The sequence below is a fragment of the Bradysia coprophila genome, chromosome II (genome assembly GCF_014529535.1).
Source record: "Bradysia coprophila strain Holo2 chromosome II, BU_Bcop_v1, whole genome shotgun sequence".
Taxonomy (NCBI): Eukaryota; Metazoa; Arthropoda; class Insecta; order Diptera; family Sciaridae; genus Bradysia; species Bradysia coprophila.
In genome coordinates this window covers 1,992,263-2,010,861 of record NC_050735.1, presented here as the reverse complement: position 1 = coordinate 2,010,861, position 18,599 = coordinate 1,992,263, and the positions used below count along the sequence as shown (strand labels likewise).

The window sequence follows — 18,599 nt, the reverse complement described above, 5'->3', positions numbered from 1 at the left end:
AATTTGATGGTAACTGATACACACTGTTTCTTGGTACAATAAAAAAACTGAAAAACTCTTCTTCGGTTTATTTAAAGATGCTATAATGCAGATACAGATCTGAACGTGTGTATTGTATAGTTTTATTGTACAGTAAATACACAATTATTTAATGAAATTAACACATTTTGGAGGCAAAGCCAAAATCAACAATTTTCTGTAAATGAATGGATTCGATTTTCTCTTTCAATGGGATCATACACAAAGTTTTATTGATAAAAATTTGGTTTTGTGTTCCAATCGTGATTAGGCAGTTAGACAGCGGTATTTAAACGCATACAAAAAAAGTGTACATCGGATTAGAGTCGATAAATTATAGACAAATGATTTTAGGTGATTCATATTGAAAATCATTTTTGTCGACGATTTTTTTTTGTTAGACTGACAAAGCGTGACACGCAAAATGATATAATTCTGTTCAGTTTGCAAACTGTGTGTGCAAAGAAATTCTCCAAGGAACTCTGTTTCTGTTATGATCTCTCCTGTCTTGAATGTCCAATGAATTCTTCTTATCTGTAAAAAGTCTAATAGAGATGAGCGGGTTGACGCTTTTTCGGAACCAGACCTGTCTCAAACTAGCCAAAAAGCTTCGGGACAAATTTTCAACGTAACCTGAGTAAAAAAAAGTTCTCACAAATGTCTAAATCTGTCGAAATCAGATATCTCAAATCTCATTGAGTTTTGAAAGACAATAGATTTTGAGACTTGAGATGTCTGATTTCGACAGATTTAGACTTAAAAAAAAATTTCACTGGTCCGGTCGGGTGTTGTTGGTTCAGTCCGTCCGAACCTGTTCAAATCCGAATTTCTCATTAAAATTAACCCGGAAGGAGAAAGTGTAACTCGCCCGCGCGATACGGATTGCGAGTTGATCCGAAAAATCGGGCAGCCCGCTAATCTCTAATATTTCTGTTTAATGCAAGTAACGACGATGCATATAGATATAGGTTTCAATAAAAAAAATGTTGTCACCGGTTACGTAATTATCTATTATCGAACCTGTTAGAAAAATATAGAGATCTGGAAGAATTCAGAACTGACAACATAAACATTGAAGCATAGCGCTAACGCTCGTCTACCCTACAGTGTTTAAATATTTCTTACAGCTGCGTAAAGCCTTGTATATGAACACAAGTAACAAAATTTACATGCCAAATGTTTAAAATGCATTAAGAGGGCAGACTAGGTGTGAAGTAGGCTATATATTGAAAAATTGGTTTTAAAATTAATGTAGACCATTTAATGAAAATCTGTTCCAGCAATTAGATGAGCAATATGTTTATCTATCTCTAAAAAATGAAAAACGATTTACAATAAGCAACAGTTGGAAGAAAACCGATTTCCAAAAAAATATTGCATAGCCTAACTTTAAGCGACGTTCATATTTTGGAAATCGGTTTTCTTCCAACTGTTGCTTATTGTAAATCGTTTTTCGTTTTTTAGAGATAGATAAACATATTGCTCATCTAATTGCTGGAACAGATTTTCATTAAATGGTCTACATTAATTTTAAAACCAATTTTTCGATTACAGCCTACTTCACACCTAGTCTGCCCTCTTAAATAATGCCTGTTATTAACATTCTTAAGTGTCCCCACACAGTAAAAAAATCATTACGATTTTTTTTTTCGTTTACGTAAACCACGCCTCTTTCTCACGTTAAAAACGATGTGTCAAGAGTCAAAACGGCATGCTTTTTTTGACTGCGATTGCAGCCTAAGTGTATTTTGGAACTTTTGCTTTTGAGCTTTACCGAAGCTCACACAACGTAGAGCCACGCATAGTTGTAAAAAATATTTGTATTTATTTGGAAAGCAAATTGCATTTGATAAGTAATTCAGGCTTTTTATGGGACTGAAAGGGAATGAGTAGAGAGTTTTTTCAGTGATAACATAAAATTATACGTAAGTGCAACCGAGACCGAGGAAAAATTTACCAAATAAAAACCTCTTAGAAGTGGAAGGGTTATTCCCTTGACTGTAAGTCAGGGTCTTATGCCAGAAAATACCCTAAAATGTTTTGTCCCAAAAGTTGTATGAAATGTTTAATGTTGAGAAAAACGGAATTGTTTGTACCAATATTTTGCTTGTGAACACGATAACTTGAGTAATTATCTAATTTATTTTATTTACTTAATCGACGCAGAATTTTGATTCCTGAGGTTAAGTTCGAAGATGGGCTATGTGGGATCAATCGAAAAGGATTACTTTGATGGAATTTGATTTTGTTGGTTAGTTATATCCATTCTATCACTCGTGATAGTTGGCTATCACGGTGATAGTCAGCAGTCACGGTGATAGTCAGCAGTCCCGGTGATAGTCAGCAGTCACGGTGATAGTCAGCAGTTACGTTGATAGTCAGCAGTCACGGGCAAAAGTAGCAGATTTCACGCCATGGCATAATAAATGTAGAAAATTTTTTGAATCGTTATTTAAGTGTATGGGATGACGTGAAAAAACAATCAAACAGAAAACTTTAAAACTCACACGAGTCGAGTGTGAAATTTGCGGCCAGAGCGAAGCGAGGGCCGTAATTCGCACGAGTCGTTTCATTTTATTCAAGTTGTGAATGTAGTAAGTTTTGGGGGACTTCCTCTTGTACATAAAAGCGAGAGAAAAACATCTATCGTACTTTTTTATATTACCAAATTGAAAGAGTCCTCTAATCGTTCTACATTCGCATCACTTACTTCTGATTAACGTCAATATGACTATGAAACGGAATAATAAACAACTCATACTAGTGGGAAGTTGCCGAAAATTTTTAAGAAAATTGAGAACACAAAAATGAATTTTCCAAACAATTTGGACTTAAGCGAAGGTTTTCATATCAGTTATTTGTGATGTTTCGGAAGTTTAACTAACAACAGAAAATAAAATGAAATTGATTCAAAATATATTATTAAAATTGTCGGTCAAGGGACCTGACCCGGCCAAAAGGTGGGGCCTAGTACGTAAGTGCAACCGAGACCGACTTATGTAAAACTAACCCGCGATATTCTGAACAGTTGCCTTCACAACAAATGTAAAAGATGCATCGAATTGCAGGCAGATAATGTTACTGAGCACTCTCGAATGCATTTACTATCTTTGCAAATAAAATTTATTTAGATAAATTTGTGGCTTTCTTTCAAATTCAAACGAAAATAGACAAAAAACGAATTCCTGTCGATTTCGCGAAGAAAAAAAAAACACAATGTAAATTGCAATTGAAATCGGTTTCTAACGTCGATCACTGCACCAAATGCACATCATAGAGCGAATGCACTGATTCGAACTAGCCATGTTAAAAACAACCGAAACAGAACGTACGAACGCAAATAGTTAGCAAAATGTCATAGGTTATGCGGTCGCTCTGATGTCCAATCATTACAATGTTTGTTAAATTTGTTGATGCATTTTCTGCATTTTGTATACATATGTAAATTTAGAGTAACTTATATATCTGGCTGATATGCGATATTTCATTTTAATTGAACGTGCACACACCGAACGTTTTGTGTCTTGTCGACGGTTAATTATAGAACCGGTGTATTATTTTATAACAGTCATAATTAAATTTATATAAATAGACAACAAACAAAATGAGTAAAATCAGGATAATGCTGTTTCGTTTTTTTATTGAGTGTGTGTGTTCAATGTTCGTAGTGTGCACGAGATTATCTTGCTAATTTTATTAATAAACAAACCAACCCGTTTCCACGATTGTATTGTCTAAGCACTAAGCAGTTTAAAGGCTGCATTAAAAGCGAATAATTTCATTTCCACTTCTTCTGATTGTTGCATGTAAATGTTCCAGTAGCACTGACGGAAACAGCAGCAGAATAGAATGTCGGGTTACGGGCTATAAACCTCACTCGCCTCTAACAAAAAATTTCCCAACAGGAACGTAATTTGCTATAAATTGTAATCACAATTTTGCAAAACAATTTCCTTATAATTTTCGTTTACAAAATGATTGAGTCGGAAAATGCTTTGTCTATCTATTAGTTAATGAACAATACACAAAATAGTTACATAACAGAGGCACCGTATCCGCAGAAAATGTAACGTTAGCCAGTGACTATTTTCCATATTTTCCTAGGTCGTACCGTTTAAGGCAGTGTAAGCATGAATTTACTTCATCTGTTTTTCAGCTGATCCACACATCCAATTATAGTATATTACTATACAAAGGAAGGAATTTGATAATTCGTATCCAGATGAGTAAAAGTGTCCGAGGGCTTTAGCCCATCTGGATACGAAATACCAAAATTATTTCCCGAGTGTAGTATGACGTTTTCCTTTACGAAGGATGGAAAGACATTTCCCTAGGGACGGAAAGTCCATTTTCCCTCACTAGTAAAGGAAAGACCGTTTATAATTCTTTATACGGTATAACCAAACCACTACAACGCACGTGCGTCTAGCAGCTTTAACCATATAAACAGTTTTGATTGAAAATAGCTGAAGCAAATTCCTTTGACTGTTTGGGACAAGTGGGTTGACCTGTAGAGGCGCCACATTTTCTTCATAGTACTTCATTCTTTGCGGCTTATTTTCGTGTGAACCAACTTCACATTTGTCATTACAGAACAAGTGTCACCATATGAAGTTGGTTTACATGAAATAAGCGCAGTGACAGCAGTAATTTTATGACAGAATATACTAAAATATGGGAAAACTCTTAGTTTCCAAACATCATTCTCCTATAATACTTTCCTTAACTTCCTCAAAAAATTTTTTTAGTAAAATGTTTAACAATTTGGGAAAATTGTGTAGGAAAATGTGGAAAAATTATTAAGGAAATTTTGGAAAGTTGTTGGAAAATTGGGAAAATAATGAAATATGTTCTCCAAAAAGGAAAACTTAGAAAAATAAACGAAAGTTCTGGAAAATGTGAAAAATTTAGGAAACTATGGGAAAATTTACTGCCAAAAATAGTCCCTGACATTAGCTTGAGCATATTTCATATTTATATCTTCCTTATTACTGTAAAATAAATCAATTCGGAAAATGAACTCCCAGTGGTGAAATTACAGTCAATGCAGGATCTTACAATCTACCTAAATTATTATTGAAAAATACTCTGGGGGTGGTGTTTTTTGTAGACACTTCGTAACCCATACCTAAATTGGTAAAGAACATTTGACGGAAGTACATCCACTCGATATTATCCAGTTGTAATGCTATATTATAAGATAACATTCAACAACCCGTTCTCGTGAATATGATTTCCTTTACTTTTTATAACTTTTGTTTGTATTGAAAAAAAAAATTGAATGCGCAAAATCAAACTCTCCAAACAATTTGCTTTTAGACTGGGCATCATCAGGAAAAGTAAAATGTTTGAAGAGAGGAGGCTACAATTGTAGTATTAGTAATGTAGTTTGTCTTTCATTTAATTAATTTTCGTTCTTATCGATTCGAAACTATTTCAGTCAAACGTGCAAGATACCTTATCCATTTCGACCTATTTCACTTGAAAGATTTCTTAATAAAACAACAAAAATTATTGAAACTTTCTGATGAAACAAAAGCCAATATTTATGCAACTTACTACCTCAGTTCTGATGTCTAAAATTCTTGATATGATACCATTGTTCCGGTTGTCTCAATCCGCAACGGAAAATTTTCTTTCTCTTCAGACTGTTGAACAACTAACGTTTTTCTGTGTACGCGGAAGGTATTAAAAATAATTAACCACTATCGATTCCATGATAGTAGTCAGACCGTTCATTAATGAATTGAAATAAAAACTGTTTGCTTATATAAGTGCTAAACAGCTCTTCAATAACAAACTAACATAAAAACAGAATATTTAATTTGTGTAATTCATTTGCGTCAAAGTATCAACTTAACGAATTAAATGAAGTAAAATAAAAAAGTTACGATGAGATTGTGTTTCCTTAACAACACTGCATTTTAGTAAGTCGATAACGAAAGAATGACCTTGATCTAGTTAACGATTTTGTTTTATTACAATACAAGAAGCGAACGATAAGACAAAGTATTTTTATCTCAACGATATACCATTTTTTTGGGTGATTTTGAAGTGAGTGGCGAAACACCGCATTTGCGAATTTTTCAGGACTGCTCAATGACGGAAAAGAAATGTTTGCGTGTGCGTTTCGATGTTGGAAATAAATTTTAATTGACCTTGGTTCGGTGTGTTGTATATTAATTATGTTCTAATATACTGTGCTGTTATCTCACAGAAACACATTTATGCAGGCACCTACTTATCGCTAAAATTAGTGATCCGTAAAAATTTGCTGGCAATTTTTTGTTGTTCTTATATTTCATTCACTGCAAGACAATAACCCACTTTATATAAGGTATATTCCTGTGACAAAGCCGCGAAATAGTCTATTTGCACAGGTTTTCTTTCGATATGCTAAATGTATTTACGTCAAACATGCGAACACGCTTTAGTAAATAAAAAAAAAATTGTTTTATCAATTGGATTTTGTTAACAAAATTGCGTACGGTTACGTGTACTTATTTATTCCATAATTTGGTTTAATTGAGTCAACAAGTATGTTTTAATCGCTTTCAATGTCGTACAGCAACCTCACGATTGAGATTACATCAATCCTTATCATTTTCTATTGAAATTTCATGTGAAACTGATCAAAGAATGATGAACTGTGCGTATATTTACCGTAAGTCCTGTTTCGGATAATGTGTCCATATTTCAAGAAAATCCCATAAATCCTGCGAATTGAAGACGGTGAAAAAAGAACAAAAGTTGGCTGTCACCTTGTAATGCAACAGATGAACATGATGACTAAACATATAAATATGTCTATGTTTTGCGCGTATGATATGTTGTCAATCTCGGATTCGACTCGGGTTGACAATTATCTCACCCGTTGAGCAAAAATTCCATTTTAAGCACCTGTTACGGGTCATCCATACCGGACTTCTCAGCAATAGCAATTTGGAATTGATGGAAGCGCAATCCACACCAGGGCCTACTTTTTGGAAACTATTTTCTCGAATTTCTTAAAATTTCTCGAATTCGAGAAATTTGAGAAACTTCAAGAAACTCGAGAAATTAGTTTCTTGAAATTTCTTGAATTTCTCGAAGTTTCTCGAATTTCTTGAATTTTCTGGAATTTCTTGAAATTTCTCTAATTCGAGAAAATCAAGAAACTTTGAGAAATTCAAGAAATATTTCTGGAAGTTTCTTGAATTTCTCGAAGTTTCTTAGCCTAAGAAGTAGGCCCTGATCCACACACATTTGGTCTTTTGATGGGAAAACAGCATTTATTACAGTCTTCACTTTTTGTGACATTTATTGACCTTGTACGGTCATTGTAGTAGTAGTAGTTTATTGACAATACATGTGTAAGTCCAAGCCTTTTTATTTACATATATTTCGCGATAAAGACAAGTATTGGACAAGTAAATTATAACAGTCTGGACTGGACCAGCGGCTTCACGTGACTTCCAAACCACGCCTAGAAGTATGTAACTACTTAGGTAAGTTAGGTGCTTAACTGATATCTCGCCCAAATGTAGGCAAGAAAAACGAGATGCATCATCCGAAATGACATTTGAGACGCAGTATATGAATCTATCTCAAACAATCAAAACCTTTGGTAACACCTAATATCTTATGACTGCCATTGCAGTAATTTGTTTTCGAAATTATCACATGAATAAGGAATTTATGTTAATAGTGTTGCAATACCCAAATCTTTTGTTATTCGAAATGTAAATCTTAAATTCTCTGAAACGTATTGACAAACACGAAACGTAAGAATTTTTAGTGTAGTTAATCCTATGCAATTCACGTGACTCAGTTAAACTAAGAAAATAATTTAAATTAAAGCAACGAGCATTGCATTCTCCCAGATAAGAAAACCGAGTCATGGGGTCTTTGTAAAGTAACCCAGCTTAGCAAATGATTTCTTTCGTCGGGGAATTATCGTCTTATTTTTATCAGTGAGACCAATAACCGTTAGCTAATGGAATCGTAGTAGATGAGAGCTTGATGAGCGTACTTAACTCTACGTTTCCGATCTACACATGACTCAACAGTAGCTACAGGAAGCCTTTATTTATCTCGACATTTATATCAACATTGCAAAAACCTTCATTGCCACGTATAGCCAATTAACATCTCTATTACTAAGGAATGGTCAGCCAATTTGTACAACAAAATAAACTTACCTTTGGCTTTGAAATTAGAGCATGCCGTAACGAAACCTCGGGTTATCACAACAAAGTTCGGTTGTTCTAATTAAAGTTGAGCGTGTGTGAGCAGTGACGGATAACTTTTTTTTGTTGTTGCTACCTGCTCATTACGACAACGATCTGTAAATATAAATTCCAAGATTAAATATTATTATCGTAGGCTTATACTTCATTAGCAAAAGAATATACATAAATGGCGGAGTCTATGTGTGAGATGATTGAGAGAAGTACGTTATGTATACCATCTAGTGAATGAACTGGTTATCAAATTATAATCAATTTTCGAACATTATAAACATTTGCACAAAGCATTCTCTATCGTTTTTACAACAAACTAACAAAATGTATTCGATTTGCATTGGAAATTCATATTTCAACGAGACAAAGACACTCTTTAGCTTTGATAAACAAGGTTAGAAAATGTGCAAAATAATTATAATTTTGTTTTGTTGGTTTTGTTTACTCTGGAAACTGAAGAAAAAATTTGCCTCTCGCAATGTTAAAGTCAATGTGAATCGCTTTGGATGGTGTTTTATTTCAAATGAAACGTTGCTGTGGTTGCGTGTGCGCAAGAAAAGTATTTCATACTACCACGACTGTACAGACTTCTTTTTTTCGAACTTTACCTATTCATTCACTGAAAGTGAGTATTAAGCTTCCTGAGAAATGACATGGTAACTTTCAACCGGAAAGATCGGAGCAGGTCAGGTCAGGCCTCAACTAACCGGAAAAAACTGAGCCTGATTTTTGAGTTGAAGTCCGACTTGTCAGGTCAGCTTTCAGATAGATAGATAGATAGAATAAGTGGGTGGCTTTTACGCCTGCACCTAAGCCTCAGATGGGCCTGTTGTGCGTACCCACGGTCGTTTATATTCTTTTAGTCTTGTTTAGAAATTTGAGGATGTTTGATGGAGCGATACTCCATATCGAGGTGTACTTGGTTACGTATGAACCTAGATACTGTGATCGAGCCATAATGTATGCTGGGCATTCGCAAAGAAAGTGTTCTGTGCTTTCGATTTCACCACACTTTTCGCAGTGTGGATCGTCTGCCACCCCAATTGTGTGGAGGTGTTTCTTTAGAGAATTGTGACCTGTAAGTATGCCGGCAAGTCTTCTGAGGTTATTCCGATCGAGTGACAGGCAGTATTTCGAATTTTTGTTGTTTATTCTGATCGATATTTTTGCCTGTCTGGCAAAGTCTAGGGTATTCCAATAATTATTGAATTCTTTGGTTTTACTGTTCAGAATGAGCCGATTAAGTGTTGAGAATGATAAGGCCATTGCTGGCTCAGGTCCTATGAAAGGTGTACTAGAAGCTAATCTTGCTAGTTCATCTGCTTTTTCGTTACCAGCGACATTCGTGTGCCCTGGAACCCAAATAAGTGACACTTGGTGTTTTCCAGATAGTTCTTCTAGAGTATCGCGACATTCAAGGACTATTGAAGATGAAAATTTAAAGCCGCTAATCGCTTTAATTGCACCTTGACTGTCTGAGCAAATATTTATGGGTGAGACATTAGCTTCGTGGTTATTAATTATTTCTCTGCAGCATTCCATGATTCCAGTAATTTCTGTAGTGAATACTGTTAAAAAATTTCCTAGTGACACGGATATTTCTTTAGCTATGCTAGGGCAAAATATTCCCGACCCGGTTAGATCGTCCTTTTTTGATCCATCAGTGAACCACGAGAAGTGATTGTGTGCAATTGCATTCGGGTATCCCAGAAACTACGATCCGGTATATTTACTTTAAATGATTTTTCGAATCTGTAAGTTGGGATGATTAAGTCGCAGGGCATATTGACTTCAGGTATTTGTTGGGACATGGCTGACCACAACTTAGTGTGCCCGAAATTGGCATCATTGATCAAGAGTTCAGACTGTTTGAACCTTAAAAGGGACGACTTGGCAAGAGACTTGATGTGAATATGTAGCGGTTCTATGTTCAATAGTGCTTCGAGTGCTGCTGTTGGGGTAGTTTTCATGGCGGAAGTGATTCCAATTAATGCTAATCTTTGTAATTTACTCAGTTGGGTTTGAACAGATTTCACTTCGCATCTGGGCCACCAGACTACTGCTCCATAACATAGTCTTGGTCTTACTATGGCTGTGTAAATCCAATGGAGTACTTTGGGGCTAATCCCCCAGTCATTGCCAAATAATCTGCGACATTGCCATAGGGATGCTACCGCTTTTTTAATGACGTATTCTGAATGGATGATCCAGTATAGTTTTGAGTCTAATATGACGCCCAAAAATTTTACAAATTCGGAAAAATCGATTTCCTTGCCAAAAAATTTGGGTTTTTTGAGTCCTGTAACCTTCCTTTTACGAGTGAATAATATCAGTCTCGTTTTATCTGGGTTCGCTGATTGCTCCCTACTATGACACCAGGATTCAACTAGTTTTAGTGCTGATTGCATCAAGTTTGACAGGGTCGAGATGCAGATTCCTACTAGGAGAATTGCGAGGTCATCGGCAAAGCTTTGAGAGTAAAAGCCAGCATTATTAAGTAAAGATAGTAAGCTGTCTTTAACCAAACAGTATAGTAAAGGCGGTAGAATACCCCCTTGAGGACAGCCTTTGCTTACGAAAACGCTTACTTTGGCAGTATTAAGGTAGGAGGATACAATTCGATCCCTAAGCATTTTAATAATCCATACAGTTACAGTAAGGTTGATTCCATGTGCGATACATGCTTTCCTTATTGCAGCAAATATCATATTATTAAATGCTCCGTCTATGTCAATAAAGCAACCAAGAGCAAACTCATCTTGGTTAAATGCTTTTTCTATTCTATGCACTAGGTGATGCAGAGCGGTTTCGGATGATCTTCTTGGCTGATAAGCAAACTGACGACTGTGTATGCAAAACTCTTTAAGTATTCCATCTCTCAAGTAGCGATCTATCAATTTCTCCAATGTCTTTAACAAGAAAGAAGTAAGACTGATCGGCCGGAATGCTTTCGCTGCAGTGTAAGTTTGTTGCCCCAATTTGGGTATAAATACAACGCGCACTCCTCTCCAACATTTGGGAATATGTTGGTAACGAATACTGGCAATATAGATTTCTTTCAGGTGATCGTTCATCGAATCAGAACCATATTGCAATAGGGCGGGGAAGATTTCATCTTCTCCTGCTGACTTAAAAGGAGAGAATGTAGATATTGCCCACGTTATTTTTTCCTTGGATACTATGGATTCGGCTATTGCCATATTATCGTCATCTGTGGACGGATTCAATAATAACGAATCATGATTGATTAGAGTCGGGGCTGTAGTACTACCAGGAAAATGTACTTCTAGCAGATGTTGAAGGGTGGCTTCTGTAGAATCCGTAAATTCTCCCGAGGGAAGCTTTAATGATCCTAAAGGATTAGTTGAGTTTTTCGATAAAGACTTAAATAGCCGGGAGGCTCCTGAGTGTGAGTTAACGGTATTACAAAATTGTTGAAATTTGATCCTTTTACTCTTGCGTAAGAATTTGTTATACATACTTTGCGCAGCTCTTCTAGCGGCAACCTTATCGGGCGATTTCCCTTTGGCTTCATTAAAAGCCTTCCTTACAGTCGTTCTAAAGTTTTTCACGTCGGATGTAAAGAATGGTGCTGACCTGCCATCTTTGTACGTCTTCAGTGGACACGACTCATGGTAACTATTTATGATAGCATTTAAAAGTTCATCGGCTCTGCTGTCTAGATTCGTAATTGATTCGATTCGCCCAGTTACAGGCAGTATTGCCTTTGACAAGTTTCTCTGGAATGAGTTCCAATCTGTATTTGCTGGATTTCTAAATTTCAGCGTGTCTATTTTGTCGGTGTCAATAGCAAATCTGATACACCTATGGTCAGATGTCAAGATGTCATCGGTCACTCTCCAGTCTTTAATAAGATTGGCTACATGTAGCGATGCTAGAGTTATATCTAGTACCTCGTCTCGAATACTATTTCTAAAGGTGGGTTCATTTCCTTTGTTTAGGATTACAAGGTCAGAGCTCAGAATAAATTCGAGCAATGAATCGCCCTTCGGATTACAATCTGAGCTGCCCCAGACTGTGTGATGCGAATTCGCATCGGAACCTAATATCAGAGGAAGATTGTTATTCTTGCAATACGCCACTAACTGAGTAACCTCAGCACTGGGGGGAAGAATGTTCGCTTCCGAGGGAGTATAGCATGATGCTATCACGATTGTATTTGCAACTTTGTTCAATTTAACCTTCAGTGAAATTACTGCTAAGTCCCCCGTACAGAATTGTGTTAACGGGAAGATGTCGCAGTTCTTAGATGCTAAAATACACGCTCTTAATTTATTGCTGCCTTTGTATGAGATGATTTGATATTTCGTTTTGTCTATTAATTTAATCTCATTCCTGAGAATATAAGGCTCTTGGATCATGCCGATAAATCGTTGTGATTCGAATCTCAGATAATTAATTTCTATGCTGGCTGCTTTGCAGTGTTCCATGTTTCCTTGGAAAAATTCTAATCTATTTTTCTTCATCTTGGAAACAGTTTACGTTAAGTGGCTCTAGGCGTTGTGTATAACATCCTACTGGGAGTGTGGCTACTGAGTACGATAATCGCCTTGATGGTAAAAACAAGAGTTGATTTGTATGCTGGGAAATAAATTTTTCATTTTTATTCAATTTATGGGAATGGATTTTACAAATTAGTGATCGCTGCTGCTTCATTCACTTTTTCGGGAACATTTTTATCCGGCTGCTGCCGGCGTACGGTTTGAAATCGACTTCCTTAAGTGCTGGAAGTGAATTTTCATCGACGTTGACGATCCACGTTTGCTTATTCTTTTCGACTTTGGACCGAAAAACGCATCTCCAATTGGAGGTATCCAGATTGACATTTTGCGCTGCCATGAGAGTGAAAATATCGGGTGGCTCGAGCGATGGCATCGACACGATCATTGTGTACTTGAACAGAGTTGGTGGGGCCCCTTGATTGATTGACTTAATTTTCGCGTTTCCCCATGGAATAATACCTGGGATTATCGAAGTGAGCCAATCCCGAGTTGTGGCATTTGAACAGATGTAGCGAAATTTTCCCCGGTCGAGGAAGCTATCCTCAAAGTTGATTTTGCTGATGTCTTTCGCTCGAGTGATTTCTTTTAGCACGGCGGTGTATATGCTGGTGCCTTGCGTCTCACTGAAGAACTCAATTGCTGCATCGTCCGAAACAATGTCGACGATGTGGAAGTCATTTTTAACCACTTCGGAAACAAGCGGCGGCATTGTGACTGATGGTTTCAATTTTTTCGGAGTAGACGACGACGATTTTTCTGTTGTATCTTCCGAGAATACCATGGAACGGTGGTTACGCTTAGAGGAATTCGTTACCTCCAAATTGTTGAGGTTTGCTGATATACCGCTCAACGACGATTCGCTAATGGTTCGGTATATACGATTCGGTCCAAACACTATTGTTGTATTTAATTCGTTGTCCTCGTTGTCCGATTGTAGGAGTCGATTTTCACTTCTAGGGCTTATTACATCCTTTGACATGTTCGGTGTTTGCGATCTGTTATTATTAAGAGGGAATGAATTTGGTTTTAGTGAGATTGAAAAGTATTTTGAGGTTAGTTGAGGGAGTCTTAGTGTTACGATGGGTTTTGTTTCATTTATTACCTTTAATTTTGAATAGCGATGGTTCAACTTGTTTGCTGGTTTTGTTGTAACTAAATAATTCGAATTACGCTTGCCATTAACCGAAAGCTTTTTCCTTATTTGAGCTAAAACTTTTGAATTAATTTGCCACCATGTGGCTGAATGCGACTCAATGATGGAGTTTGATTTAATGTGGGAGAATCGGTGTGTTGGTAATGAAAGAGATCGAGTAGTTGTATATTCTCGAGTGGTGTCATGTTTGGTTCGCGGTGTGTGTGAGAAGGGGTTTACAATGCTTGTTGGAGTTAACTTACATCTGGCAATATCACTCGTCATATCGATGATTTTAAGCATATTAAGTGATTGTTTCGTATCAGTGTTGAACCTTGCGGTCGTTTCGATTAACAAGATAGTGTCTGTATCTTGGACTTTTACCACAGCAAATTTGTTAAAATTTGCTGTGTGATTTTGTGGCATCAAAAGGAGTACCCAAGATGAGCCGTATGGCGTTTCAAATTGGTTTTTGATTGTGTGTACAATTACCTTACCTGTATTGTATTTCCACCCGATGAGACTTTCTGTCTGATTACCGAAACCAATAAGTCTGTGTAGATGTAAGGTGATGATTAGCTCTCTCGCTCTGGTATGCATGCTGACACAATATGGCCACTCTCAGCACTATACGATAAAAATTTCACTTAACTCGTTTGATTCTAATTCACTAGGCACTTATTTCACTATGCCTGCAATCTGTTACGATCGCGATGAAGCTCTCGTCCAAGATAATAAGCTGAATGCTTAGCTATAATGGGCCTGAAGGCTTCAATTTCGACAATTCTCGCTGGATAGAACTTTAGCACGTCCTACCTCTGTCGCGTTGTTAGTGCTTTCAGATAACCTAAAATATTTGTTTGGAAATTTTGAAAAAAATCAGGCTGAAGTTAGGTCACTGACCTATGGTCAGGTAATTAAAAAAAATCCTGACCTGAATCTGAATTATCATGTCAAGATGTGAAATTTGTCAGTCCGAGGCGATTCCGATGTTGAAACACATCGCATTCGGAAATGATACTTTAGGCACACATTAAAGGAACTTCTTTTAAGGAACAAGATGCACAGTAATGAGATCTTCATTTTTACGTTACTTTTACGCACTATAGTGAAAATCCCTTTACGCACTACTATCATCGTTCTACTCGACCTGACTCGGAGTACATAAATAGCTAATTTCGTCGAAAACAAATTATTTTGAAAAGTTCTCTTGCCAATGGAAACATTGTTTCAGTAAGAACACTTGCAGAATTCAAATAATTACCATCTGCTCTCTGTTACATAAACGGTAGAAAAGACGCAAAGGCAAAATTACGGAATACCAATTATTGTGAGATAATGTAGAAGACCGAAATGCCAAACGAGACGCGGCAACATTTTAGTGCGAGTTGTAATTAAATAAGAAAGACGTAACATTTTGCATTTCAAATGAAAACTACCTCAAATTGATTTTAATTAATGCGCACACCATTTTCGGCTGTTTACAATGAGAAACAAGAGGAGAAAGATGTGTTGAGCGTTTATCATCTTTCATCGCTGGCAACAATTCTTTATAGGTTTGACATGCATTATAAACTTTATTCGGCAAAAAGATTTTGTTTTCACAATCACAGGAGCGTTTTGTGGTAAATGTTGTAATTACTTTGACTGACACAATAATAATACAAATTCAGTCTCAAACTAAGATGATCCGTAGCAAATCGAATCGAAATAGCTTGACTTTAGGCTTATTCCAAAGATTGTCAAAATTGAGAATTTTCAAAAAATCTAATTTATGTACAGTAATACGATCGAAGTAGCGCCAAGTGCCTCACTGGACTTTTACGTTTATATAATATTTTCGCAATTATTGCGTAATAGGTTTGTCCATCGTACGGTAAATACGATTTTAACAAGCCGAAAACGAACGAGAGCATACACAGAGCCAAAAGCTTTTGCGAACAATAATTTTTTGGTTATGGCTCTATGTATGACGCTTTGACAGCTCAAAAAACTTCGGAACGGAGCTATTTCGCTATATAGTCAGTAAATCGATACGAGCCGAAGGCGCCATTTACGCACTACTTTGATCGCAATCGCTGTACATGAATTGCGCATACAATGTGTTGTCAACCTCGGCTTCGCCTCGCCTGTTGCTCAAAATTAGGCAGAATGCACATGCTATGAAAAAAAATTATTTAGAAGGAAGACTAGCATGTCAAAAGTGTGTCCGACATGCAGAAATGAATAATAATAGCGTATGGTTATTGTTCAGCCGGGAGGACACGTCTACAAATGGTAGACGAATCTGTCAATTAAAAAAAAAAGTGTCCTCCCGGCTGAACAATAACCATACGCTATCCTCAGACTGCCACTGAATCCTGAGGTCGAAACAGCTTTGTCGTCTATGTTAAAGTCACTTAACGTGAACCATGAGTGGGTAAGAGCAAAAGCTCTGTTTGTTTTGCTTTCTTTTATTACTTTCGTTGTATTTTAGCAATTCATCTATAGGCATTTAAGTTGAAATGATCACTATAGTGAAGGTACTTTTACATGGTATTATAATGACCTAACACATGCTTAACTTGAATTCCGAACCACGCCTTCTGAGTATTTTACACTCTGAAGGATTTTTGAATATTGCGCCGTTGTACCTATAGCAGTGCAGCAGGAGTAGAATACCGGCAGCTTCCAACAATGTCTTGATCGGTAAGCCGTGTGACAGCTGTACACACACAACCATACCAGATTTTTATAGATCGATTCAACCAGCTGTGTATTTTTGTACACGTCTGACAACCAGGGTTCCTTAACGTTATAACTTTATAGAGAAGTTCCAAGTTGTAACGTTATCGGTTGAACTTTTTGTCTTTTCGTAACAATTCTTAACGTTAAAAAATTCAACCATTAATGTAACGTTATAATGCTATTTCTAAAAATCGTTCAGTATGCTGAAACCGTAGTTTTTAAATATCGTTACAGGTACAAATAACGTTATAGATGTTCGTTACGGGCGTAACGTTACGAGCCGTAACTTTTAATTTTCGGTTCTGAAAAAAACGTTATAAATTGACCGTTTTTGTACCGTTACATCATGGAACAAAAAAATAACGATAAAAATAACGTTATGCCTGAACCCTGCTGACAACCGATTTTTTTTTCTGGCCTGCTTGAGGCTCGAACAACCGACACTGACAACTCAATCGAATATTGGAAAGCAAACGTGCTAACCATTACGCCATTGAGTCGCTATGCAGAAATAAATCGAACGCTTCTCGTATGAATAGAAACTAAAGGTTATAACGTAGGGTGTATCCTTTATTCTTGCAAAGGCGAACGATGCGTCCCTTTTTTTTTTAATTAGTTTGATAACATGAATGGCATTCATTGAATGCATATTATCGATAGAGTTCTTGTCATTTAGCTTTCGACAGTTCTTGTCATTTAGCTTTCGACTTTATAAGTACATTTCGGTTGGCTAAAGTAGCCGGTCCAACCTACTCATTTACATAAAATAGATTTTCGGCAGACCGAGTTGAGATGATATTTTATTTCTCTCGAATGAAATTTAAAAAAAATAATCTTCCAAAATGTTTTCATTCTTTAGAGAAAACTTTTTTGCTTGCCAGCAGAACATTTCATGTCTGTTATATTATTGTGAAACCTTGAATCTATCTTTATCTTCTCTAACAAAACTCTACAATAGTCTTCTCGTGAATCTCGTATTAAGTATGCGTGTACACAACTAACTACACCGTAGTAAATGGTATATCGTATGTATAATAATATTGTTTAAAGACTATTTGTTAGAAAAATAATTCTAATTATCACTTGATCTAGTGTATCAAACGGTGTTGAACGAAACGAAATGTTGAAATATGCAACAAAACATAACAATAAAAATTTGTTATGACTGAATTCAAATGTACCAAACGGCTTTTCATACAACCGTCTAATGTGGTAAAAACGAGTTGGAACATTTTATTAGTATATATCATTCATTCACATCCATCCATCATCCAATCCAGATAACTTATCAAATTTGGAATGAAAATCTTCAAATTAATTCATTGCTGTTTACCCAAGTTTTATTATCTTTTCAACCTAAATTAAACCAGACCGCTTTCTTGGCATGTTTAATGTTCAGTATTTTTTTTGTTTATATGAGAGAACAACCTGAAGATATAGTAGTCGTGCAGTGTGTTCTCGAAACATGTAACTTAAACGGTTGAGTAAGCTTAGCTAGATTTCGTGGTTCAGTTATTGGAAATTGAATTGTTTGAATCAGCTTGGCAAAGCAAGAAGAAGAAGTTCAACAGTAATAAGCAAATATTTGGCCAATTTAATGGGTTTCCCAAGTGGAGTAAATAGAGTTTACCCAAACTATTGCCTTGGTAATAACATACATACATACAAAGCTCTGATCTTTCACCATGAAATTGGAATTAGTAACATTCAACATTGAACGTTGATTTGTTTAAATCAAGTCACCATTATTGTAAAACATGATTTGTATTCCCATAATATTCTTCGCATGATTTGAATGTCTTTCGCCGAATCGATGTAAATATTTTCGGATCATAATGTGAGCAAACCACTCTGTTCATATCTGTTGCATCAGCATCACACTTGTTAACATGATTGGTTATCGTTCGCTCGCAAACATTTCATTGCCAGGGCTTATTTTTCGGAATATTTAGAAAATTTTATGAATGTTTAGGAACT

General features: G+C 36.2%; 2 protein-coding genes across 6 annotated transcripts in view; both read right to left on the bottom strand.

Moving 5' to 3' along the window:
• LOC119085200 overlaps nucleotides 1–18,599 on the bottom strand; it is a 48,323-nt gene that overhangs the window by 16,820 nt on the left and 12,904 nt on the right. For 3 of the 4 annotated variants that reach the window (XM_037195991.1, XM_037195711.1, XM_037195784.1), the window contains exon 2: nucleotides 8,199–8,342. The exons of the other annotated variant lie outside the window; for it this stretch is intronic. The gene's annotated coding sequence lies outside the window, so the exon portion shown is untranslated. The remainder of the gene's footprint in view (nucleotides 1–8,198; nucleotides 8,343–18,599) is intronic. 4 annotated transcript variants of the gene reach the window in all.
• LOC119085932 lies at nucleotides 12,831–14,859 on the bottom strand. 2 transcript variants are annotated; one of them, XM_037196495.1, is made up of 2 exons: nucleotides 14,393–14,859; nucleotides 12,831–13,758 (listed from the first exon to the last, which is right to left on the bottom strand). In XM_037196495.1, the coding sequence occupies exon 2, from the start codon at nucleotides 13,740–13,742 to the stop codon at nucleotides 12,918–12,920; it is 825 nt and encodes a 274-aa protein (XP_037052390.1). In that variant the 5' UTR covers nucleotides 13,743–13,758; nucleotides 14,393–14,859; the 3' UTR covers nucleotides 12,831–12,917. The 2 variants fall into 2 exon arrangements, with proteins under 2 accessions (XP_037052390.1, XP_037052382.1); XM_037196487.1 differs by having other exon boundaries at nucleotides 13,866–14,858.

Excerpts from the sequence above, each read along its gene's own strand:
- LOC119085932 (XM_037196495.1), bottom strand. The coding sequence starts at position 13,742 with ATGTCAAAGGATGTAATAAGCCCTAGAAGTGAAAATCGACTCCTACAA.